General features: G+C 36.3%; 4 protein-coding genes across 4 annotated transcripts; 1 reads left to right on the top strand and 3 right to left on the bottom strand.

The window, feature by feature from the left end:
- Positions 567-7,836, top strand: LOC109228629 (uncharacterized protein sll1770). The gene is given in 18 exon segments (XM_019393787.1): positions 567-670; positions 2,086-2,660; positions 2,827-2,970; positions 3,107-3,232; positions 3,423-3,510; positions 3,588-3,681; positions 4,246-4,339; positions 4,601-4,655; positions 4,748-4,839; positions 4,954-5,124; positions 5,450-5,506; positions 5,634-5,717; positions 6,488-6,572; positions 6,759-6,820; positions 6,902-6,976; positions 7,084-7,188; positions 7,353-7,494; positions 7,585-7,836. Coding segments are annotated over 17 exon segments (2,109 nt in total). The 5' UTR covers positions 567-670; positions 2,086-2,099; the 3' UTR covers positions 7,659-7,836.
- On the bottom strand, positions 8,162-12,214 carry LOC109228628 (pentatricopeptide repeat-containing protein At5g61990, mitochondrial-like). The gene is made up of 2 exons (XM_019393785.1): positions 8,711-12,214; positions 8,162-8,594 (listed from the first exon to the last, which is right to left on the bottom strand). The coding sequence occupies exon 1, from the start codon at positions 12,025-12,027 to the stop codon at positions 8,875-8,877; it is 3,153 nt and encodes a 1,050-aa protein (XP_019249330.1). The 5' UTR covers positions 12,028-12,214; the 3' UTR covers positions 8,162-8,594; positions 8,711-8,874.
- Positions 13,377-17,474, bottom strand: LOC109228627. Its single transcript, XM_019393784.1, has 3 exons — positions 17,261-17,474; positions 15,903-16,274; positions 13,377-13,762 (listed from the first exon to the last, which is right to left on the bottom strand). The coding sequence occupies exons 2-3, from the start codon at positions 16,257-16,259 to the stop codon at positions 13,733-13,735; spliced, it is 387 nt and encodes a 128-aa protein (XP_019249329.1). The 5' UTR covers positions 16,260-16,274; positions 17,261-17,474; the 3' UTR covers positions 13,377-13,732.
- Positions 21,241-21,935, bottom strand: LOC109230395. The gene is made up of 2 exons (XM_019395903.1): positions 21,633-21,935; positions 21,241-21,559 (listed from the first exon to the last, which is right to left on the bottom strand). The coding sequence occupies exons 1-2, from the start codon at positions 21,918-21,920 to the stop codon at positions 21,326-21,328; spliced, it is 522 nt and encodes a 173-aa protein (XP_019251448.1). The 5' UTR covers positions 21,921-21,935; the 3' UTR covers positions 21,241-21,325.

Below are 24,372 nucleotides of genomic sequence, written 5' to 3'. Positions count from 1 at the left end.
TATATAATTTTTCTAAATATTTAGCATGAATATGCATAGGTGCCAATACTACGTACAACTTTTCAGGGCTTAATTAATTAAGTAGTTAAAGCTTTTGGATTAAATAGGGAATTAATAAGTATTTGGTTCCTATTTCGACTTTGGTCCAACGTGATTTTTATCATTTTATTGACCATTACGCCACAGTCTTTTATACTTACATATTTATGCTATTTATTAATGTTAAAATGAAGTAATATATTTTTTTACAAGGATAATTTCGATAAAGTACTTAATATAAAAAAGTTAGGTAATAATTTCTCTTTTATATTCCTAAAACTAAAATTTTATAACAAAAAGAAACACATGGAAGCTAAGATGCGAACCACATATTCCCTTAAATTTTGTTGTACGATATAATTGGTACTTCTAACTTTTTTTTCGTAATAGACGCAATTCAATAATTGAAACAAGACACTGTAGTACAAAAAAATAAAATATATATTATAGGCAAGCCTTCTTAAAATATATAATTCGTTCCCGTCCGTCCCTTTGTTGATTTTTATATGTGAAAAGAGTGAGAGTATGAGTTGTAAGGAGAATCAGATGAACACGTCAGAGCAAATAGAGACCAGTAACAGTCAGCCAAAAGAAATAAAGAGGAAATTAGGTGGACAACACAATGAAAATGGTGGTGGTTATTCATTTCAATATCCAATTTTCTCTTCTTTATCTGTTAGTTAGTTCTTAAAGTTTATGATTTTGTGAATAAACTGAAAAGAAACAAAAATATCAAAAGGAAGTGCCAAGAGTGCACGTTAAGTGTTTGCTCTTTTTTCAGCTTTTCTTTTGAGAGCAAACAAAGTGACCCAACAATTTGGCAGTATAAACTAAAACCAAACTCACTTCTTTTAAAAGTGTTTGCTCTGATTGTGATTCTTGTTCTTCTTCTTCAATTCACTGTAAGTGCTTCTGCTCTCTTAGTATTTTTTATTCTAATGCATATTTTGGTAAGTGGGGTGGGAAAAGTTTGACTTTTTATTAGGATTGCTATGATGGGATTTGTATGTGAAACTTTAGAGTTTAGAGTGTGAGTTCAAGATTGATTTTTTCCCTGCTTTTGTTGTTAATAGAATCTATTATTCCCTTTTTCTTGGATAATATGTTAATTGGTTTCACTGACTCTGAATTGTTCATGGCTATGTTTATATTGTCATGCCACTGTCTGTATTTTTTTGTCAAATACAACTGACCAAAGTGTTGATATGCGAATGATAGGCCCGTCGTTTGTCTGTGTCTTTTTGTTCTGGTTAGAGGCTTGTACGTACATGAGTTGAGCGTAAATGGACAAGTGCGGATTAATATAGCGAAATCCAACTTGTTTAGGACTGAGACGAAGTTGTTGTAGGGGCTTGTATGTCCATGTAGGATCAGTGTGAGATTTAAAGATCGAATCTTATTTGCCTTCAAAGACCAAGTATTTAGAAGTGGGATGAAATGGTCCTGGATAGAGCGGAGTGGATATAGGCGATTCATAAACAAAACCAAATTAATTCGGGATTTAGGAGTAGTTGATGATTGACTAGATTGTGTCAAGGGGATGCATAATTTAGTTCCTGGGGATAGGGGCTGATGAATCAGAATGTGCAGAGGAATTTCTTAATATTTTAAATCTAACTGGTCCTTTACAATTGTGTTTGAACAAACTTGAGTGATCAAATTAAAGATAGTAGGGAAACAGTTGTGATAGTTATAAAGGAGGCAAGTGATTTGGTAAAGAATTTGATGTTGGTTCAACAACAACAACAAACCGAGTGAATTCCCACAAGTGGGGTCTAGGGAGGGTGAGATGTACGCAGTCTTACCCTCTACCCTGTAAGGCAGAGTGGGGCAATACTAATATTTCTCATGCAAATTGCTCATAGTCATAGATGTAAAATGTTTTATGAGCTACCATGTATGACCATTTTATTTAATTATATTGATTATAGTTTCTTTATTGTTGATGTAATAGCTCTTTCTTTACTACTCCCAGTGAAGGAGTTGAAGTTTGTTTATTGCTGGCTCTAATAAACTTTTTTGATCTCTTAATTGGCTCATGTTCAGGTTTCATATCATAAATGGCGGCAATGTTAGCTTCTCAAAGCTGTTATTGCCGCAGAGGAGAACTGATAAATCATGGAAGCTATGTAAACAACCTCAGTTCTTCAGGCTCAATCTCTATCCTATTCTTGTCGAAATTTGATAGACAATATGGTAAACCACCTAGAAAGATTCACCGGCTTAAAGTGCAAATGCAACAGACTGAGTCCCCTGAAAAAGTAGGTATAAATGGTCGCCCAGTTAAAATGGTCCCTACGAGTGAAGTCACAAAGAGAAAAGTCCAGTCTGTAAATGGTGCTGAGATAGTCAATGGTTCCACACAAAGAATTAATGGCGCAAGTATAGTTAAGCGAGTTGCTGCTCCGGCCCCTGTGAAGAAACAAAAATCTGAAGAACTTCCGCCCGTTGAAGGTCTAAAGGTTTTACCTTCAGATGAAGGTTTCAGCTGGGCTAATGAGAACTACAACTCAGTCCAAAGAAGTATAGATGTGTGGTCGTTTGTCCTTTCATTACGGGTTCGTGTATTCTTGGACAATGCAAAATGGACATATGTGGGAGGCTTCACTGAAGATAAACAGGTTAGTTTTTCTCTTCTCTCTTTATTCAATTTGAATTGATATTTGAGGGTAATACAGTACCAAGTCCGGAGCAGAAATCATACAATCATACTCTCACATCACTTCCTTGTCTTCTCATATTATGTGGTTTTATGAGTATTATGAGTTATAAGCTTTGTACCTGCAGAAAATCAGAAGACGTGGAACTGCGTAATGGTTAAGAGAATGTGTGCTGCAGCTTGGTCCTACTTTTATCAAACTTGGGCAGTTATCCTCTACTAGATCAGATCTATTTCCTCGAGAATTTGTTGACGAGCTTGCTAAGTTGCAGGTATAGCTTGGCTTCTCTCTGAGAAAGTGAACCTGCTCTCCTCAATCACTTGCAAAATCATCTGTGTATTAGTTCACACTTGAAACTGAATTATCCGAGCATGACTTTGATTTTATATTGCATTGTAATCATTCAGGACAGAGTACCTGCCTTCTCCCCGAAGAAAGCAAAAGAGTTTATTAAAAAGGAGCTGGGAGTTCCAGTTGATATTTTGTATAAAGAGTTTGAAGATCAACCCATTGCAGCAGCTAGTCTTGGTCAGGTGTTTGGTTTATTTATATTTTTCTTTTGTATCTTAGAAGTGAAATGTGTTCTTTAAGCTCTGAATTGATGTTATACATTCCATCAAATGGTTAACCGTTTATTTAGATTGTAGCTAGACATTGTGCAACTAGTCTTCGATGCGCTGCAAGTAATTCTTCCTGACTTTACTGTTCATAAAATGCTGTTAGGTGCATCGGGCTATCTTACATAATGGTGAGAAAGTTGTTGTAAAAGTTCAGAGACCCGGCCTAAAGAAACTATTTGACATTGATCTGAGTAAGTATTATGCGCTTAAGTTAGTCAATCTTGCTTAATGTTTACTGGAAAGTCAAATCATTCTTCTTTTGATGCAGAAAATTTGAAGTTGATTGCGGAGTACTTTCAGAAAAGTGAAACTCTCGGCGGTCCAACTCGGGACTGGATAGGAATATATGAAGAATGTGCTAAGTAAGCCAGAATTTTCTAATCCATCCTCTTAAGAAGCTAAGACTAATTGGCAATAGCTAGAACAAGCAATTTTCTCCCCTTTATGCTATTTTATTACTCATCTCACTTCCTTATCTCTTGCTGAATTAGTTAAACAATTCAACCTTTCTTTTCATTCTAGCCAATGAAGTCATCTAGTTGTCGAACCCCTTCCATTGATATTGGTTTTTACATTATTTAAAAAAAGAGGAAGTTTTAGAAAGAAGTTTGAGGGTGAAAATTGCGCAAGACCATGTGACCTCAGGGACGATAAAGGTTCAGAAGTCAAACTTAAAGAATGCACATCTGTTATCTGGCAAGAACTGCAGACCTTGATTCTCAGTTAGAGTTGCTTTACTCAGTATTCTATATCCTCTACTTATTTTCAGTATTGCTTCTCATAAGCTTATCGTTTTCTTTTTGTGTGTGGATAATTCAGTGTCCAACAAGTCACCATTTGGTTGAGATTCAATTAGAATCCTCCAATGTTATGTTAAAAAGAAAGGATAAATATCTTCTAAACTTTGTCTTCATGATTATTTTCAGGATACTGTATGAGGAAATCGATTATATAAATGAAGGGAAGAATGCTGATAGATTTCGTCGAGACTTTCGCAATATAAAGTGGGTCCGAGTGCCTGTATGTTTCCTTCCAAGTTCCAACGATAATTTATAATTTTCTGTTTTTGTTTTTCACATTAGCAGTTAATTATTGTGCCTTTATTTTATCAATCATTTTGTGGGGAAAGGGGGAGGGAGAGGTGGGCAGTGCAAACAAAAGAACATTTCTGTCAATCTGGCATTTTTTCGTGACAGTTTCTTCCTTCTATTACTGGTTGTTACTATAAGTCATTTTGTAATACTTTCTTTCTTAACTTTACCTTTCTCTGTTCCAAAATAGCTGGTATACTGGGACTATACAGCAACGAAGGTTTTGACTCTGGAATATGTCCCAGGTAGAATTCTCTCTTTGCTTTCTCCTCCTTTTTGTTCAATAAATACTTTCATTTGATTTATCTGCTTAAGATTTCATTACCTTAATGAGCAGGGATAAAGATCAATCAATTAGATCTAATAGGTACACGGGGTTATAGCCGATCCCGAATTGCTTCACGTGCCATTGAAGCCTACTTAATTCAGGTGAGTTACTTAATTTTGTGATCATTCTAAATTAGCAGGATAGATGCGAATCAGCTAGGTAGTTGCTATTTTCCTGTGTTTGGTACTATTTTTCCTGACATTACCTAAATGCAGATACTGAGGACTGGTTTTTTCCATGCTGATCCACATCCGGGAAATCTTGCAATTGACACTGACGAAGCTTTAATCTATTATGACTTTGGTATGATGGGAGACATCAAGAGTTTCACAAGAGAGAGATTATTGGGTCTTTTTTATGCTGTTTATGAAAAGGACGCGAAAAAGGTCAGTCTAGTGTTTCTTTTGTTGGATTATACCTAAAAAAAAATTAGGAACCCAAATGCTGAGCTAAGCTTATACGCTTTAGTAGTCTTAGTCCAAGCTGATGCAAAAACACCACCTCCTATGGTTATGGTCCCAACCAGCTCTATGTTTATACATTTTTTTTATTAAAAATTCTTTTTTTTTCTTTTTTTGTGTGGTTTTCCTCCTGTCTGTTGAAGGACATTTACTTATTTTTCTTGCGTTTGGAGATTTCTTTCAAATGCTATGGAGTAGATAGAGCCAATCCTTTGTACACATCAATAAGACAAATATTATGTCTACACAGGTTATGCAAGGGCTTATTGATCTGGGAGCACTTCAGCCTACAGGAGACATGTCAGCGGTATGCTATATTTCCTGACCCCCAATCCCTGCAAGAAAAAGGAAAAAAAAAAAGATCGAATAAATTTAAGGGATTATCTAATACTGGCTATCTATTGACACTACCTAAAACTTTTTGTTCTTCTTAGGTGAGGAGATCTATTCAGTTTTTCTTGGATAACTTGTTGAATCAAAGACCAGATCAACAGCAGACTTTGTCTGCAATTGGTGAGGTACGCAGAATTTGCAATTTTTTCTTTAAAATAACAGTTTCTTAGTACTTCTGGCACATTAGGATATCGACTAGAATAATATATGGTGGATTATATTTGCTTCAAATATTTGTATGATTCACTCGTTCAAAAGGTGCTTAAGTCGATTAGCCCAACTTTCTCATGGCATCCCTTTTTGCTTGAAACTCACATTCCCAAGATCCTAAATCGTCTTTTGCAAAGTCTACATCAGAATTTGGAAAATGGTTTAAGAACTCAGACAGACGTGTTGCATTGTTTTGGTTCCATGTCTAGGCACTTACTTTTTGACATTTTTTTACGCGCTGCTATCAAATAAGAAGTTATATTCATAGCTGAAGAAATTCTTATTCTCACGCGCCATAGATGCTTGCATTTTTTCTTCTTCCGCTTTTAATAGTTAGTATACCAGTATTCTATATTACATATTAAAGGACTTGACTGTCAAGGATTAGAACTTAAGAGGTGGCTATTAAAATATAATCTAGTTGGCCAACAAGTCAAGCAAACAAAACAAAGCATTGATTAAGCAAAAAGAATTAGCTGGTGTTGGCATTAGTTCTAATGGTTTTCTGAATCATTAGCTGTTTTGTGAAGCCAGATGGATCACACTCACTAGACTTTTCAACTAACTTGAAACTTCAACTCAAACAATTAATTGCGTAGCTCTGAAATTTGAAGAACTAGAGGTTACTTTCATTTCAAACTACCTTTGCATGTTTCACAAATGTAACAAGAGGATGATATTGCAGGATTTGTTTGCTATAGCAACTGATCAACCATTCCGTTTTCCGTCAACTTTTACATTTGTGATCAGGGCATTTTCCACACTTGAAGGTGCTCTCTCTCTCTCTCTCTCTCTCTCTCTCTCTCTCTCCTCCCTCCCTCCCTCTCTCCGTTCCTCTCTCTAGAAAGAGCGGGGGAACTTCCATTAGTTTTTAAAATAAATGTCAAGATTTCCTCATCTTTTATCAGTCTTAGACTTGATACTGAATGTTTCCATCTGTTGTTGTATTATTGCAGGAATCGGCTATATATTGGATCCTGATTTCTCCTTCCCTAAGATTGCAGCACCATATGCACAGGTTGATGATCAAACATCTACACCTTCAGACAATAAAATGTAGCCCCTTTTATCATCTAATGTTATTCGATTTACCCTGCAGGAGCTCTTGGACTTGAGACAGAAACAGCGCAGTGGTCCTCAGCTTGTTCAGGAAATAAGGAAACAAGCCGATGATGTACCTTACCAAACCTTAATTTGCGTCTTGCTAACAATTTCTTGTTTTAAGATCCTCTCAAATAAGCATCACTGATGTATATACCACCTTATGTGAAATACTTTCAGGCTCGGACATACACTATTTCCATGCCTTACAGAGTTCAGCGGATAGAAGAGATCGTTAAACAGCTTGAATCTGGAGACTTGAAACTCAGAGTTAGGGTCCTTGAGGTAATTAGTCCAATAGAAATTAGTGTGACTTGCATCAATTATTCGATTTGGTTAACGAGCTTATAGTCTTAGACTGCGATCACATTGAATGAACATCTCTAACAAATAGTCTAATGCAAATCATTTCATTTTCTAATACTTCTTGAAATTGTGATCTTTTTAAGTCTGAGAGAGCAGCTAGAAAAGCTACAATTCTTCAAATGGCAACCATGTACACAGTTATAGGGGGCACCCTCCTAAATCTTGGTGTCACATTTAGCAATCAAGGAAGTCAACTATTTGCAAATGGATCTTTTATTGGTGCAGGTGATCTTTTAAAGACTATCTTCAGGTTTAGTAAATTTGAATTGCACTTGTTTTTGCTGCCAAATATTAACCTTATCTTTCTGTATGCAGGTGTTTTTCTTACTCTCTTTATTAGGTCCATGCAACGAGTGAACAAACTTGATAAATTTGAGAAAATGATTTAAAGTCATTATACAATTCCTCCTTTTCCCCCTTTTGGCCTTTGTCTATTTTATTTTTTTTAATTATTATTTTTGTGGGGGAGAGAGGGAGGGGGGAGCTGAAATGTTCCTCATATTTGTAACCATGTCCAGATTTATGTATAGCAATAAATTCATATTTTATACTTCAAATTAAGGAATGCATCTTTTTCTCCAGACTGGAATTACTCTCTCACAATGGTTAAAAAGCTGATATTCTAAAAACATCAGAATAATGTAAATTTCATTCTAAAATTTAGAGTGCCGATGTTGTTGAGAGGAATGATAGGTCATATCCTTCTCAAAATTCCAAAGTATGCGCCACCACAAAATATCAAGAATTTTGTAATGTTCTATCTCATTTTATTTGGCTTTATTCAACAGTTACTCTTTGTTCCAATAAAAAATAATGAGAACAATTTACAGTTACATCCATACTATGTAGACAATTGTAAATAAGGTGAAAATATGAGAAAATACTACTCTAATAAAAATAATAAAAACAGGAAAACACTAAGTAGGCAAATGTTAAAACAATTTGATCAAAGAGCTATGAGCCTTTAGCTTTAAGAATGCCTTGTCAATATGGAGAACCAACAAGCTGCACCACTTAGCACTAACGCACATTAAAACCTGGGCGGGTTGGGCGCGTCAAATGGGTTTGGGCTACTTTTGCCACCCCTACGCATATACAATTATACATTGCAACAACATCTTGCTATGGTTAAGTAGCCTTCTTCCTCTTTTTTGTAAACTTCAAGAAGAGTAAGAAAATGTAACAGTAATTTAAATCTATTCTTTACTTTTCTTGTTTGTTATGAAACTACTCCTGAAGGTTTTAGGAAACTCTCTCCTTAACTCGAGCGGAACAAAATATGCTTCCTCTTGTCTGAGCTGACAGGTTCGGTTGTTAATGGAGACCTGAAAAATGGTAAAGTTAAATGGGGGATGAGCTCAAGGTAAGCTAACAATACAGTAATGGTTAAACAGCTCTTATTCTAAAAAAATCAGAATATGAACAAGACTAGTTCAATTACCTCATGAAGTGATCAACATTTTATGTACTAGAAGCAGCTCCATTTTAGCCTAGAAGCCTCCAATTTGAATTGGTTCTAGTGTAGCTATGCCTGTGGTGAAATCTCTTGCTGTCTTCCGATTCCCGAGAAGTAGCTCTTTTCATTGCGTCATGAATGCAGAGTATTCAACCCACTTGCTTCAAAACATTTTCCGCATCCTCAGATGAAGCAGTATTATGGTTTCTCACAGCATGCTCCTCGGACGAATCATTTTCATCATCATCGGTCACTAAAGAACCTACTTTACTATCCTTAAGTAAATCAGAGAAAGTAGTGGAGTCTGAAATCCAACCAAATCTTGCCATAGCCGTGATTACCTGGCATACTTCGTCTGTATCAGTATCACCTTTCAGCGAAAAACTACGAGCTATAGCACTACAGCTCATACGATTGAGCACAAACCCTTTCTCCCCCAACTCAAGAAGAAATTCCAATGATTTATCATACTCCCTATCCAAGCATAAAGCTTCAATCAGTGACTCACAGGCACTTACGTCTAGAGGCATGCCCTTCTCCAACATTTCTATAAATAACTCGAATGCATCAAGTAAGTTCCCTTCCTTAGAGAAAGCATCCAGAACAATAGAATGAGTGCCGTTCTCGGGATTGATACCCTTTTTCACCATTTCTCGGAATAAGGCACAAGGTCTTGATCTCTCACCTATCACATGATAGCCATGAAAAATTCTACTGTAAGTTGCACTGGTAGGCAAGAGATGCCTTTGTTGCATTTGTGATATCACCAATTCTGCTTCCTTCATCAGTCCATCCTTGCATAGGCGCTCAACGAGCGTCGCGTACGTGTCCTGATCAAGTTCAACGCATCCCTCTATCATCTTTTCCAGCAACTGCATAGTTTCCAGCACATTTCCATTCGTCAAAAATCTATCAATCAATGTGTTAAAAGCTTTAGTAGAAGCTATTCCCATTTGCAACATTTCCTGAAGCAAGTCCTGAGCTTTCTGCAAGTTCCCAGTCTTACAGCATCCATCAAAAAGAGCATTATAAACGATCCTACGTGGAGACATCCCCCTAAGTATCATAGAGTCAAACAAGACAAATGCCTCGGACAACTGTCCTCCTTTAGCTAAACCAGATATCACGGCAGTGTATGTCGCTCTATTTGGTCTTGCACCTTCTTTTAAGATGACATCTAATATCATTTTAGCTCTCTCAGTTTGACCTGCTCTAAAGAGCCCAACAATTAAGTGATTGCGAGTACGTAAGCTGGGACGGATACCTCTGTTTTGAGTTTCCTCATAAAGGGTAAAGGCCTTTTCAATCTCACAGTGTTGAACGAAATAACAGATGAGAGCTTCATACGAGGAAACGTCACCAACTAGATTCTTGCCGTGAAGTTCTGAAATGACTTCAGCTGCTTCTAGCATTTTTCCATTCACCAACAGACAGCGAAGGAGGACAAGGTAGGCCTCACGTGCTTCCAGAACCCCCAGCGCAAGCATACTTCTAAATACCCCAAAAGTTTCACTTACCTTACCTCTTTTGCAGTTTGCATTGATCAAAGCACTATAAATAGCTTTGTTGGGCTTAAACGCATGATGTAGCATCTGAGATAAGTAGCTATCTGCATTTTGCAAGTCCCCCGTTCCACAATATCCAATAATGAAGGCTTCATAAGTATACTGGTCAGGTTTCAGGCCTCTATCCAGCATTTCAACCAAACAATCGTGAGCAGTGTTCATCTTCCGTGCTCTGCAGAGTCCCTTTATAGCAATATTGTAATGGGGAGTAGCTGGCTCAATCCCCTGCTCGTGCATTGCTTCCAAAGTCATCCTCAACTGTTGTGAGTGGCCTTTACGAGCATTAGTCATCAACAAAGTTCTCCAGGTATGAACATTTTGCTTCCAATTCTCCTTTATCAAGTCTTGAAGAAAAGACCTAGCCATGTTCAGATCTTTATTGCGGCAGAGACAATCAATTATCAAACAATAGGTTGACTCAACAGGAGCCAGATTTTTCTTCTTCATTTCTTCAAGAAGCTCCAAAACCGTAGCGACATTACAACCTTGACGACAATGTCCCTCAATCAACAAGGTATAAGTGGTCAAATCACGCTCGATACCTTCTCTAGTCATCTCATCCACAAGTTCTTGTGCCTTCTCCATCTTACCACACTTGCAGAGGCCACGAAGAAGTGTATTATACAGGGCTAAATCAACGCCTTTAGCGTCCTTTATAACCTTCAATTTGAAAGCCTCGTCCACATCATCATGTTTCAAGTAACAATTAAGTAAAGCTTCATAAACAACTGTATCAGGCTTCACTCCCCTCTCATTCATCTCAGTTAATACCATTATCGCCTCTCTAAATCTATTCGCAACACAAAGCCCATCAATAATCGTGGTATAAATATAAATATTAGGTACTAACGACTTGGCTAACATGCAATTTTTAAGCTCAAGTGCCTCATCTACATGTCCACCTCTAAACAAACCCTTCATCAAAAAATTGTAAGTAAACATATTCGGACAATGCCCCTTCTCTTCCATCTCAGCAAACACTTTCTTGGCCTCGCTAACATTCCCCTCTCTACAATGAGCATCCACCATATTCGTATACGCAAAGGCATCGAACTTTACATCCGCTTCATGCATCGCATTACAGACTTGCCAAAACAATTTAAAGTTGCTAGCTTTCAACAGATCAGTCAACAAACGATTACAATACAACAAACTAGGCACATAATCAAGATCTTTACGAGCAAAAACAACATTAGAAGCTTCAAACAAGAACCCCTTTTCCCTATACTTATCCATCAACAACCCAAATATCCCAAGATCAAATTTTTTTCTTGACCCATCAAATTCTTTTTTACAATTATGAATAGAACTCAAAACATCTGAAGGGGGCAAACCAAAACTGATCAAAACTTCAAGAACAGTATTAGCAGGACCATACAAGCTATTACTACATAAAAGAGCAGCTAAATATGAGTGAATATTCAAATCTGAGTCAATACCAACTTTGTGTTTTGACCATTGGAAGAAGCTGAGGAGACGTTCAAGATGGTCAGTCAATTGTTGTTGGCCAAGAACTGAGCGAATTACATGTGGGTTTAGATTCTTGCGTAGGTTTGAGTATGAGGAGGATTCAATTAGGCTTTTCCATTTCTTGTGTTTGAGAATTTGGGTGAGTTCTTGGACCAAGATTTGGTGATTCTGAGGAAGTTGAGGAGAGTTGCAATAATAATTTGTGTTTTGAAATGTAGTTTTTTGTTCAATACATCTTGTGATTTTTCTATGTAAATTCCTCCACATTGTTTTTGGAATTTTTCAGTGCCTACTGGAGAATTTGGAAGATGGGTTTTTTTCTTTTCTTTTTTTCGTTTCAGCTAATAGTAATAGAATGCAGCAAAACAACAGTGAGATAGTGTAGTGGAGAATGGAGTAGCTCGGCATCAACTGAGGGAGTGACCAGGAAAAGTGTTATTGAAGTGCAATTGGAAGTTTCCTAGGGTGTTCATCAATGCAATTTTAAAAGGTTTCATTTGGTATTTTTGGCTTTAAACAATCTATGTCAATATTATATCATATTAAGTTAGCCTTTGGACATAAATTACCAAACCTTGAAAAAATAATGTTTTAAGTTGTGTATTTTGAAAGTTGAAGTTGTGTTTGGACATGCATTTTATATGAAAAAAAAAAAATTGAAGCTTTTATAGAAACTTGATTATTATTTTTTTCAAAAACTGATAATATTTCATGCACAAACAAGTTTTTAAATTTTTTTTTTAAACAAAGTAGCCAAACGGAAGCTAAAATTCAGTCCAATTCAGTCTTTTTCTTTTCGATTTCCATTTATGTGGTTAATTAAATTCGATAGACACTTTAAAATTATATTTGTCAATCAAACTTAGAATATACGATCCTAAAAATGGTTGTTATTGCTTGTTGCTTTATTTTTACTGTTCCTTAAGCCGAGGGTCTATCGGAAACAGCCTCTCTGCCTTTATAGGGTAGGGGTAAGACTGCGTACACACTACCCTACCCAGACCTCACGTATGGGATTAAGCTATGTTTGTTGTTGTTGTTGTTATTCCTTTGAAAAGAAAAACAATGAGACACAATATTATTAGAAGCCAAGTCATGAACTATCTAATTTAAAGTGAATAAAATTTGCTGTTATTCAACAAATTAAAGATCTAAAGAAATGTATCTCTGTGTAAGAAAGAGGAAGGAGCTCTTTACAGAGGAAAACAAAACGTACGTAATTGACTTCACTTAATTAATACTCCACTAACTGAAACATTTCGGAACAAAAAAAGGTAATAAATGACAACTAATATTCGAAATGGAAGTAGGAAACATCTAGAAGAAAATGTCCGACTTAGAACACCATAAAACACTGCCACTTAGGGATCGTTTGGTACAACGGTGGAATATCCCAGAATATCCGATGGGATAAGCTATACCACCTTTTATATAAGATAGCTAATCCTACCATTTTAGTGTACTCCTATAAGTTATCCTTGAATTAGCTAATACTCCAAACAAAATATGGGACAAAGTTAATCCCAAATTCTATCCCGGAATTATTATCCTTATCCCATGTACCAAACGACCCCTTAAGGAACTGCTTTCTTCAACCAAGCTACTAAACTTCACTGTCTGGTAAAATTAGAGAGGGCCCTTGAATATCCATACCATTGTTATGGATACAGTATAAGCAGAGTCAATTCCAACATGAAATCAAATCTTTAAGAAGGAAATATTATTCTTTTGGCAGGGAGAAAGTTAGAAGAAATGAGAATTGGGAAAGACATTTCAAAGTCTCACAATAGAATGGACAGCATGTTTATGATCTAGTACAAATCTAATATTCTTGTCAACATCGAACAAGAAAAGATAGATAGCTTTGCCCCTATTTGAAGATCCATCTATCTGAATTAGAACTCTGTAATATCATGTACTTGATCTAATGCTGAGAAATTGCCCCCAACAAGCTAAGTGTGAGTAGTTGTGGTCATTGCTTCTTCTCTTCTGCCTTCTTTGGCTGAAAATTTGAAAATAAAATAAAGTTAGAACCATAGCCATATAAATCATTACGAATAACAAATTTTCTGATAGACATACTCGTTGTTGGTACAATTAGCTAGCGAAAAGACTCAACATTTTTCTCTTTATTTTCAGAACCGGTCTCTTTCTATCTCTCTCGAATAGGCAAGAGTCAGATACAGAATAAGGTCTTTACAACTACAAATAATTTCAAATTTTGGGGGAGCAGAATATTATATGTGCTAGATATAATTTTCTTAGAAAGCTTAATCATTTTCTAAAAAAAGAAAAAAGGATAGAGAGAGATTTATAATTAATATTATCTCTGGAAAAGGACATATATGTAGTTTTAAATGTCCACATCTCTTTCATAATCAGAACGAAGCACAGTTCTGGGACAAGCATAACACAGCAAAAAAAAAGGAAGTAAAGAGCAGGGAACGATAGGAAAAAGATAGAAATAGCCAAACTCGGTGTACAAATGGTCCAAACAGAGGACAACACAACTCAAAATTCAGAAATCCAGGAAAATAGACACACATTAGACAGGTGTTTAAGGCACGTTCATGACCTAAAAGTATCGATTGACTGCATGAGTTTAAATTTGGCGTCCGTGGTTCATAAGTTTTAACATCTAAAAGCACATATCTCCTTGTAACAAACACCTCCTATTGCCTTTTCCTTTCAGGAGTCTTGTCTTTTCCTCGGGTAACTTGGCCTTCTTTTTTCTTTTCTGAAAAAGACCTTGGGTAACTAAGCCTAATCAACCACTATATGGACATAATAGAGAGTTCCATTCTATTATGAAGAAGGAAGTGCTCCCAGACTGCATGATCAACTTAATGGATGTGCTGTCTTTCAGTAAGCAATGTCTTGCAGCATGCTCATCCAATGACTCAAAAGCTGGCCCCAAGTTTTCACAAAATATGATTGATTTTCTTTTTTGAGATGGAAAATATGATTGATTTTCTTATACAAGTTCCTCTCTGCCATACAGCTAAGCGCGGAAATCCTCAAACATAGCCGAGTCTGAATCCGCCGTTTTACATTGTTTGAACACACATGTGATTTTACATAGTTTTAAAACTTCACATTTAGGGTCTATAGACTCAGTCAAGCTCTTTAAGAACTTTTTTAGTACAGGTGCCTATTAACTCATAAAGCTTGGAACCCCTGTCCTAGCCTCACCATTCATATCCAGACAAGATGTCACGTCTTACATACTTTTGGCATCACACTTCACCCCTGCGACCATGTCTTGCTCATTATTTGACACTCTGCATCAAGCATTTAGCTATTCTGACAGGAGCTTTAGGGTACTCGCCTTCCTAGACTAGTAACTAGCAATTGATCTTGAAGCATCCCAACAAGAGTAACTCTTATGATGGCAACAAAATACAGTACAACCACCAAGGAATAAATTCTTGCTCTTATCAAGTGATCGGCTTAAGAACAGAAAGCTCAAAGTCTCTTATACATTTATTTTAACATATTTTTTCCAAGGGTCTGGTTTTAATCCACAAAGCTCCTCAAAACCACTAATTACCTGTAAAAAGTAATAAGGGAGACATAGAACCCCATTATTGCACTTATAGTCACAACTCTGGACATCGTCTAGATTCCACTGATCTTGCTGGAGTAACTGATTAATGCAATTTTGATCCATCTAAGGTAATGTCTTGGGAAAACACATGCCCTACTTATGCCCTGCCATTGTATTAGGGGGAAAATATAAAAATATGTGTGGCCTCCACTGCCTAACAAAGATGAAAACCTTGGTTGCATCTCCTTAGGTCCCCCTTATTAATGATAGTTGATTACTTCCCACATGATACACATACTTTCAGCTCTCCAAGAAGTGTTGCTGCGACACCTCTAATACAACAAGTTTCACTTTTTCATCCAATTTTGTCAAGCCACCAAAGGATCTCACATATAAACTCTCACATCCTCTTCAAATATCATATATAAAACAAAAAAATAAATACTCGAAAAATCAGAAAAAGAGCAGATATTTCTACGCATAAAAGAAACATAAACAGTTGTAAAAGCTATGCACACAATACGTTCAACAATTTGCCTCGACCACATCAAAACGAAAATCACATAGCAATAATGGAAAAAGGGAAAGCTAGCACCTTTATACCAAGAAATGGTTGTTGGAGCTCTTCATCAGGAATAATAACGGGCCACTTCTCACCAGCTTCACGAAACATCTGTTCAGTCTCAAGATACTGACCCTTTTCAAGAATCATGGTACGGATGTTCTGTGCGGGTGTAGAAGTGGCGTCATAGGTTTGCTCGACTCCGTTGACGAAGGTGACAGTGATTTCGGGTGGTTGGTCATCCGTGCGACGCTTGACCTGTACTTGACAGCTTGGATTAGATTCTTTTGCTTTAGGGGCATTACACTGAGCCAAAAACTCCATACATGAAGCTGTGCGTGGGTCTAGGGCATTGAACTGGATCTTCACCTTTGACAAGAACTTCAACATCTTCTCTTTTGCTTCCTAAAAAGGTAAGATGAAAACCTCAATAAGCAAACCCATCAAGATTAATTAAATCTTTCAGCGTGGACAACAAAATAACCAAAATTGCAACCTTTATTGCTACAACCAACCTAAAATAAAGCATACATCAAGAATACTAAATGTAGATATACACTTTTTTTCAACTTTAAATAATTATATATGTTTCAAGAAGAATGAACAATACCAGTTAAAGCTGGACATAATACAGTGAACAACAAAGACAAACGCGATACTAAAATATGTTACAAGAAGAAGCCGAGATTAATTAAATCTTTCAACGTGAGAGACAAAATAACAAAGATGCAACATTTATTGCTATAACCAACCTAAAATCAAACATAAACCAAGAATACTGAACGCAGCAGGTATACACTTTTTCTTTGAGATGGAAATGATTTATCGTAAGAGCAGGTATACACTTTTTAACTTCAGACAATTATATATGTTTTGAGAATAATGAACAATACCAGCTAAAGTTGGACTTAATACAGTAGCAGCAAAGACAATGCCGAGATTAATTAAACGTTTCACGTGGACAGCAAAATAACCAAAAGATGCAACTTTTATTGCTACAACCAACCTAAATTCAAGCATAAATCAAGAGTACTCCAAAAGATGCAACCTTTATTGCTACAACCAAACTAAAATCAAGCATAAATCAAGAATACTGAATGCAGGTATACTCTTTTTAACTTCAAATAATAGTATAATATATGTTTCAAGAAGAATGAATAATACCAAATAAAGTTGGACACACAATACAGTGAGCAGCAAAGAGAATGTCATATTAAAAATCTAGGTTTGGGGTTTAAGGAACAAATACAAAGCAATTACAATAAAGATAAACTAAAAGCACAAATCACAAGCAATAAATGTGAAATTGATGAGATCAGAACACTGCAAAAGTTCGAATTAAAAAAGTTTGCATCTAAAACTGCAAAAATCCTAGTGATGCTTATTCATACCGGCGTTGGGCTCCGGAGCTATCTCCCCAACGATTAACTACTTCTCCTCGACGGCTTCTTCTCTGTATTGGAATTGAAAATGCCAGGGTTGCGGGAGTTTTGCAGAAAAAATATTGGCAAATCTTTCCTTATTCAGTAGCACAAAAAATAGCGGATGGTAGGGTAGTCTATCATTTGGTCTATATTTGCAAAATATTTAAAAACTGTGTTAGAATTTAAATACCAACTCGCAAAAGGAACACCTCGTGAAATTTTCTTGCTGCCAATGGACTTAGATATGGGCGGAAGCCTAAGCTAGCTTTTGGTCATAAATTCTCAAATTGTTAAAAATTTTTGATTTGGTGGATTTTAATTCGAAGATGAAAATTTATTTAGACATTAATTTTTTAAAGTATTTTTTACTTTTTTTTTTTTTTGAAAAATCATTTAGTGTGACTTATAACCATAAGTTCTAAAAACTATTAAAAATGTCTATCAATACCAAACAAACTAACTTGTTAATCACGTATATATAGAACCTTCGTCGATACCATTCATTATCATTATAACAAACCATAGTCCTGAACATAGATAAGTTTGGCACAAGATCATCATTATTATAAGGAACTACATAATACACTATCCCAAAACTATAACTTGATATTTTAATATCAACTGCTAATAGCACAATCACTAGCTACAATAATTCGTCAAATTGCAATAATATTACAAGATCCACCAGTCCTAAACAAATGATAGTAACCAGCTTGTGGATTAGTTGGTTCATAATAGATGGAGCGCTTTTTTATAAACATATAAAAGTTTGGGGTAATTTTTGAAATTGTAAAAAAATTCAAAGATAATAGTTTGAGCCAAAAGTAGGTGTAGAGCTTGTTTTGGGATTTGAAAATTTTATTTTTAAATTTTTTTAAAATATAGATAAAATCTATAAACAAACAGGTTTTGCCAAAAAAAATAGAAAAAACTTGGCAAACTTGGTTGTTCAAAACTTCAAACCTGAAGATCTACATAAGAAGAAAAAGCATTGTCAATAAGAAGCTCATTTGGCTAAATTTTAAATATATTATAAAACTGTTTAAATTAAAAAAATTAAGGGATATGCTCTCTTTTCTGAACCATGCTATTTTTACGCAAATTCGCACCTTTAAAGTAATACTACAAGCACCTGACTGGGCTTTGAAACTGAGCCCCGCAAAAAACAAAAAAGGAATACAGAATCATACAAAGGCTGCTTTGATTGGGCCGCCATGCATGGGTCAAAGTAAAAATTGCACGAGGCGCCCTATATGGTCGTCCCATTTAACCTATACTCATTTTTTTTTTTAAATTTTTAATTTGTACCCACTTTTTAAATAACTTCAGCCCGTTTTCTCCTCCTCCTTCTCCTCCTTCGTTTTCTTCTTCTTCTTCTTCTTCTTCTTCTTCTTCTTTCTTCTGCTGCTGTTGGTGCTGCTATGGAACTTCAGTTCATGGGATGATTGTCATAAATATTTTTATCAGATTATTTAAAAACAAATTATATAATTGCAAATGAACTAAATAACTAGTTGTAATTATATTAGATGAGTAGATTCTTGGTGTATATGTTTGTTTGGGATCTTGGTCATCTATATTTTGACCCTTGTATTATCATTCCCTTTTTTCTTCTTTCAAAGCTATGTAATAGTAAATTTAGACTACGTTACTTGTTGATGTAACCAATTAGTTCAGAGGCACGTTAGTTTCAGTTGCAAGATTTTTGTTGAAATCGGTGACTTTACTGATCAGTGAATGATGATGAGTTATTAGATTTGTGCATACTCTCATTTTCTTTCTTGTTGCATAATTACAAACAAAATACAGATGACCAAGATCCCAAACAAACATAAAAAGCGCTGAAATTTTTACAAATGAACTAAATAACTTCAGCTCTAGAGAGCTGAAGTTTGACAGTTACAAAACAAAAACTTCAGCTCTAGAGCTGAAGTTCGCCAGTTACAAAAACAAAAACTTCAGCTTCGCCAGTTATAAAACAAAAAATTCAGCTCTAGAGCTGAAGTTCGCCAGTTACAAAAACAAAAACTTCAGCTCTAGAGCTGAAGTTTGCCAGTTACAAAACAAAAATTTTAACTCTAGAGCTGAAGTTCACCAGTTACAAAAACAAAAACATCAGCTCTAGAGCTGAAGTTCGCCAGTTACAAAACAAAAACTTCAGCTCTAGAGCTGAAGTTCGCCAGTTACAAAACAAAAAGTTCAGCTCTAGAGCTGAAGTTCGCCTGTTACAAAAACAAAAACTTCAGCTCTAGAGCTGAAGTTCTCTAGTTACAAAACAAAAACTTCAGCTCTAGAGCTGAAGTTCGCCAGTTACAAAAACAAAAACGTCAGCTCTAGAGATGAAGTTCGCTAGTTACAAAATAAAAACTTCAGCACACTTGCTACTTCAGGCCCGTCTACTAGAATGCTGAAGTTTTGCGTGCTTGCCTTTGCTACTTCAGCCCCGTATGCTGAAGTTATGCGAAAAAGCGGGTACGCTTGCATTTTTTTTCAAAAGCGGGCACAAGTTAAAACGTGACACAAAAAGCGGGTATAGATGCAAATTCCCCTGGATCAAATGCCAGGCCCAAATACTTTCCAGAACAATTGTTCATCAGATGCCAAACATTACATTCCAATTAAGAATTACATGATTTTACTTGATTAAGAAATAAATATCAATTGAGCAATCTACCAAACAAACAAACATGAGTACGTAAATCATGGAACTTAATCTATTATATTAAACAGTCCTATCTAGGAAATTACAATAAACAACAATCATGTTTGCTCTAAACTTCCAAAAATCCAAATGGTATAGCTAAACAAACTCTAGACATTCGATTTGCATTATTTATGCTCTGCTCTCGTGTACTCCAATTTAGTTTTCAACATGCCTCTTCTAGTAATGAAGAATCAATAGCAAACAACTTCAATTTTATAATGACCCAGCCGGTCGTTTTGAGTGTAATAGTCCATTCCCCCATACTATTTATTCAAGGCAGAATAGCCTAAACGGCACCTGTACTTCACCCACTTTGTCATGCCGGTCCCCAAACTTACATATTTGCCAATTAAACACTTATACTCATTCAAAACGTGAATAATAAACGCTTATCCAACGTGGCTTATCCTATGTGTCATATGTGGCTGCAGTGCGTGATTCACACGCCTGTAAGGGGCGTGAAGACAGTAAAAAAAGCCCTAACGGTAATAATTTAGCCTATTTAACATCCATCTTCTTCTTTGTACCTTATTCTCCATTGTTGAACATTGTAGAAGCTAAATTTAGCAAATCTGATGCCTTCTTCTTTCTTTGTTAGCTTCAACTGTCAAAAATAGAATTTTAATTTCATGTGAATCTTCTTTGCCCATCAATTTTTGCAATCTCCTTTTGTTTTGAAAGTGGATTTTTTTCTGCTTCTCCTGCAACAAATACGCTATTGCCGCCTCTTCTCCTTCAACAATGAGGATGCAACCTTTGTGTTATTGTGGAGTTGCTGCAGATCTTAAAATGTCACGAACACCCACCAATCCTGGAAGGAGGTTCCTGGGCTGCCGAAGATATGAGATTGGTGAAGGTTGTGGCTTTTTCAGATGGGTTGATCCTGCGATTGAGGAAGAACACTACAAGACTCTTCTTGCGGCTCTTATTAAGAAGAGTGATCGATGCCATTGTCAAAGAAGTCAAGGAAGGTCGAAGTTGAGAGTTGCTGCTATTATAATTGTGGTTGTACTTGTTCTAATGTTAGCTATTATGTTATTTGTTTAGGATTGATAGTGCACTTTGTTATTTCCTGGGTTTAGGCTACATATTTTGTGTTGATGTAAAATTTTGTTCATGAAATATATTGACAAAGGCTCCATTACAGCAACAAGTACTAATATAATGGCCTGTGTTATAGGCAGTTAATAAAACATCCAAAATAAGGGAGTTGGTTTACAAAATATTGTCAATGATAGGCAATCAACAAAAACATACATAATGAAGTAGCTTTACAAAATATTGTCTACCACAGTCAACAAAAACATAGTAAATATCAGTTGAGCACTTCAATTAATGTCTGTTGTGGCTTGGCTGCTTGGTGTGGATTGTGTAACTGGTGTGGCTTGAGTGGTTGTAGCAGACTTTGCCCTTCTGTAACTCTGTTCTTGCAGCTGCCTTTGTGTAACTGCTGGTCGGCCCTTCCACTTTAGTCCAGGTGGTTTGAACCTAAGTTCAATGTTGGTAGGAGCAGAACTTATGAGTGTAGAAGGATTGTGTACCACTCTGTCAGTAGTTCCAGACTGCACAAAAATAAAAGGTTGTGAGTGAGGGATTATGTAGTAAACCATTGTGTAATTGAGTTGAAATATTTACCCTCTGTATAACAGTGCCACTTGAATCAAATAGCACACCATATCCTGCTGTCTTTGTTCTCTTAGACCCTGCATTTGCACCACCTCTTCTAGGCTCATTGGTCTTCCTTTTTGGACCTCTTGCAACATTAGTTGATTGTTGTGTGCTTGGATCAAGGATTGCTGGTGTTGTTGATGCACTTGCAGGTATTGTTGATGCACTTCCAGCTGCTGCAGTTCCACTTTCAGCAGTTTCACCTCTACCTGAACTAGTTCCAGCCCTTCCCTCTTGGTTTTTCTGCATACACATAACAAAACTATCACTAGTAATTGAATTCTTTCAATATTAGTAACAAAACAAACATTAATACTTACTGCTGATGGGCATCCTTTCTTGTTATGTCCTACAGTCTTGCACAAAGAACATCTCATTTGTCTCCCTATCCTTGTACCCTTCCCAAACTTCTTCTTTGGTTCATCAGCAGCCTTTGTCCTTTTTTTCTTTGGCCTTCCCGGCATTGCAGTTATAACAGGTGGCTCAATAGCTGGCAGTGTGCTTGTTGGCCACAAATTCATACTAGTTAAAGGTTGAATGAATCTGCTATATGCCTTAAGGTAGGTATCCTTTCTATACCAATGGTCAACATATGGCTCAACCTCATAGTTCTTGTAATGCATTGCTGTAATTGCATGTGCACATGGAATTCCTTTGAGTTGCCATGATCTACAAGTACAGGTATATGCCCTAAAGTCAACAACATGTTTATATGGCCCATCCTGGATCTCATACCCTGTTTCACCATTAAATTTGACTTCACATTTGGCTGCCCTTTGAGCATTCTCTCCAAGTATTTCCATAGCCATGGGTGATATCTCACCTACCCATTTTTCAGAAAACTCTCTCATGCTATTCATCCTCTCCATACACTTGATTCTAATTTCCTCTAACATAGTAATGATAGACTTGTGCCTAGCTGCCAATATCCAACTATTGAATGTCTCACACATGTTGTTCTCAACTACATCACACTTACTATGGTCTTTGAAATATGCCCTACACCATGTTTCCTTGTTGTATTTCAGTAAGTCCTGAACAATATTTCCCCCCAGCTGGTCCATTTCATCCAACTTCTTGCTAAAGTAAACCTCAAATGTAGCTCTTGCACACTGCCAGAATTTTTTCCTTCTTTCCTCACCAGGCCAAGTTTGCTTCCAATTAGCCCAGATATGTCTAGCACACCATCTCATTTCAGCATTTGGCAATAACTGAGTTATTGCTAGATGAAGACCCTACAGTCATAAAAATTATATTGTTATAACTTAAACATAAATGAAAACAATTACACTTTAAAGAAAGAGTATTAGAAACCATACCTTCTGCATATCAGACATGACTGTCAGCCCTTCTCCTTCAGTTTCTGTCAAGTTTAGATCATGCTTGAGACACCTGATAAACCAAGACCATGTATCCTTTGATTCCTTTTCAACTACTGCCCAAGCCACAGGGAACATTTGATTATTTCCATCCTTGGAAATGCAGGAAAGCAGTTCACCTTTACATGTCCCCTTTAGGAATGCACCATCAAAGCCAATTATGTTTCTGCACCCTTCTAACCATCCAGTTTTTAATGCTTCAAGACAGACATAAATGCCCATAAAGACTTCCTTGCCAGAAACTGAATCCTTAGATGTCCTTATCACTACAGTAGTGCCAGGATTAGTAGACTTCAGCATTTCTGCATAATCATGAAGCCTAGCAAATTCTTTCTTGTAATCACCCATATTCTCCTTCATAACTATCATTTTTGCTCTTCTACAGGAAGTTTTACTCACATACAAGCCATATGATTGCCTAAGTAAGGCTTGAATCTGATGAAGTTTAATTTGAGGCTCACTAACTATTCTGTCTTTGAATTTTTTTGCAATCCATGGTGGGTTACACATCTTGTTCCTTGTTTTCTTGTAGCATTTATGGACAGGGTAGTATGTAATCACCCTAAAGTTTCTGGTGCTGCCTTCAATGCTACCAAGGATATGCCATGGACATCCATTTTTTGTGCACTTTGCCCTAACCCTTTCCTTCTCATTAGGTTTCAACTTAAGGTTGACACCTTTTTGAATAGAATATGTCTGCAATGCCTCCCTAAACTGTACAGCATTCTCAAAGATCATATACAGTTCAAAAAATATTTTTTTGGAAGTTGTATCAAAATACACCTTCTTACTTGGATTCCTAGCTGGAGCATCCCTTACTTCATCAGGGCCAACAGGTTCTCTGTCATCATCACTACACTCACTACCTGGATCTGAGCTATCAAAATACTGGTCATCCCCTCCTAGTTTCCCTTCATATTTTCCCCTTCTGTTCTTATGCATATCTTCAAAACCATCATCTACACCAACTGGACCAGATGGTATCTCATCTACATTTACTTGGGCATCCTTCTTTTTGTTGAGTTTAGACTGTCTAATTTCAACTAAATCATCTTCCAAATCACTACACTCTTCAATGTTCTCATCTATATCAAACAGTGAGTCAGACCCTTCAGAATCATCAAGGTCCTCATCAGATTCAGATTCTGATGTTTGAAGGTGATAGGAAGAGAAGTTATTACTTTCACCTTCATCTGATTCTTCTATCTCTTCATTTAACCCACTGTCATGCCCCTCTGTTTGTATAGTGGGGTCTAGTTCAGTTATGTCCTCAACAAGAATAGGCTCACTAATTTTATGGACAATACAAACATCAACAAAGTCACCAC

Source organism: Nicotiana attenuata, chromosome 7 (assembly GCF_001879085.1).
Source record: "Nicotiana attenuata strain UT chromosome 7, NIATTr2, whole genome shotgun sequence".
NCBI lineage: Eukaryota > Viridiplantae > Streptophyta > Magnoliopsida > Solanales > Solanaceae > Nicotiana > Nicotiana attenuata.
This window is presented reverse-complemented; position numbering and strand designations above follow the sequence as displayed.

Excerpts from the sequence above, each read along its gene's own strand:
- LOC109228628 (XM_019393785.1), bottom strand. The coding sequence starts at position 12,027 with ATGTGGAGGAATTTACATAGAAAAATCACAAGATGTATTGAACAAAAA.
- LOC109228627 (XM_019393784.1), bottom strand. The coding sequence starts at position 16,259 with ATGTTGAAGTTCTTGTCAAAGGTGAAGATCCAGTTCAATGCCCTAGAC. Across the intron at positions 13,763-15,902 it reads AACCATTTCTTGGTATAAAG|CCAAAGAAGGCAGAAGAGAA; the intron begins GTGCTAGCTTTC and ends TCAAATTTTCAG.
- LOC109230395 (XM_019395903.1), bottom strand. The coding sequence starts at position 21,920 with ATGTGTATGCAGAAAAACCAAGAGGGAAGGGCTGGAACTAGTTCAGGT. Across the intron at positions 21,560-21,632 it reads GTGGCACTGTTATACAGAGG|TCTGGAACTACTGACAGAGT; the intron begins GTAAATATTTCA and ends ATTTTTGTGCAG.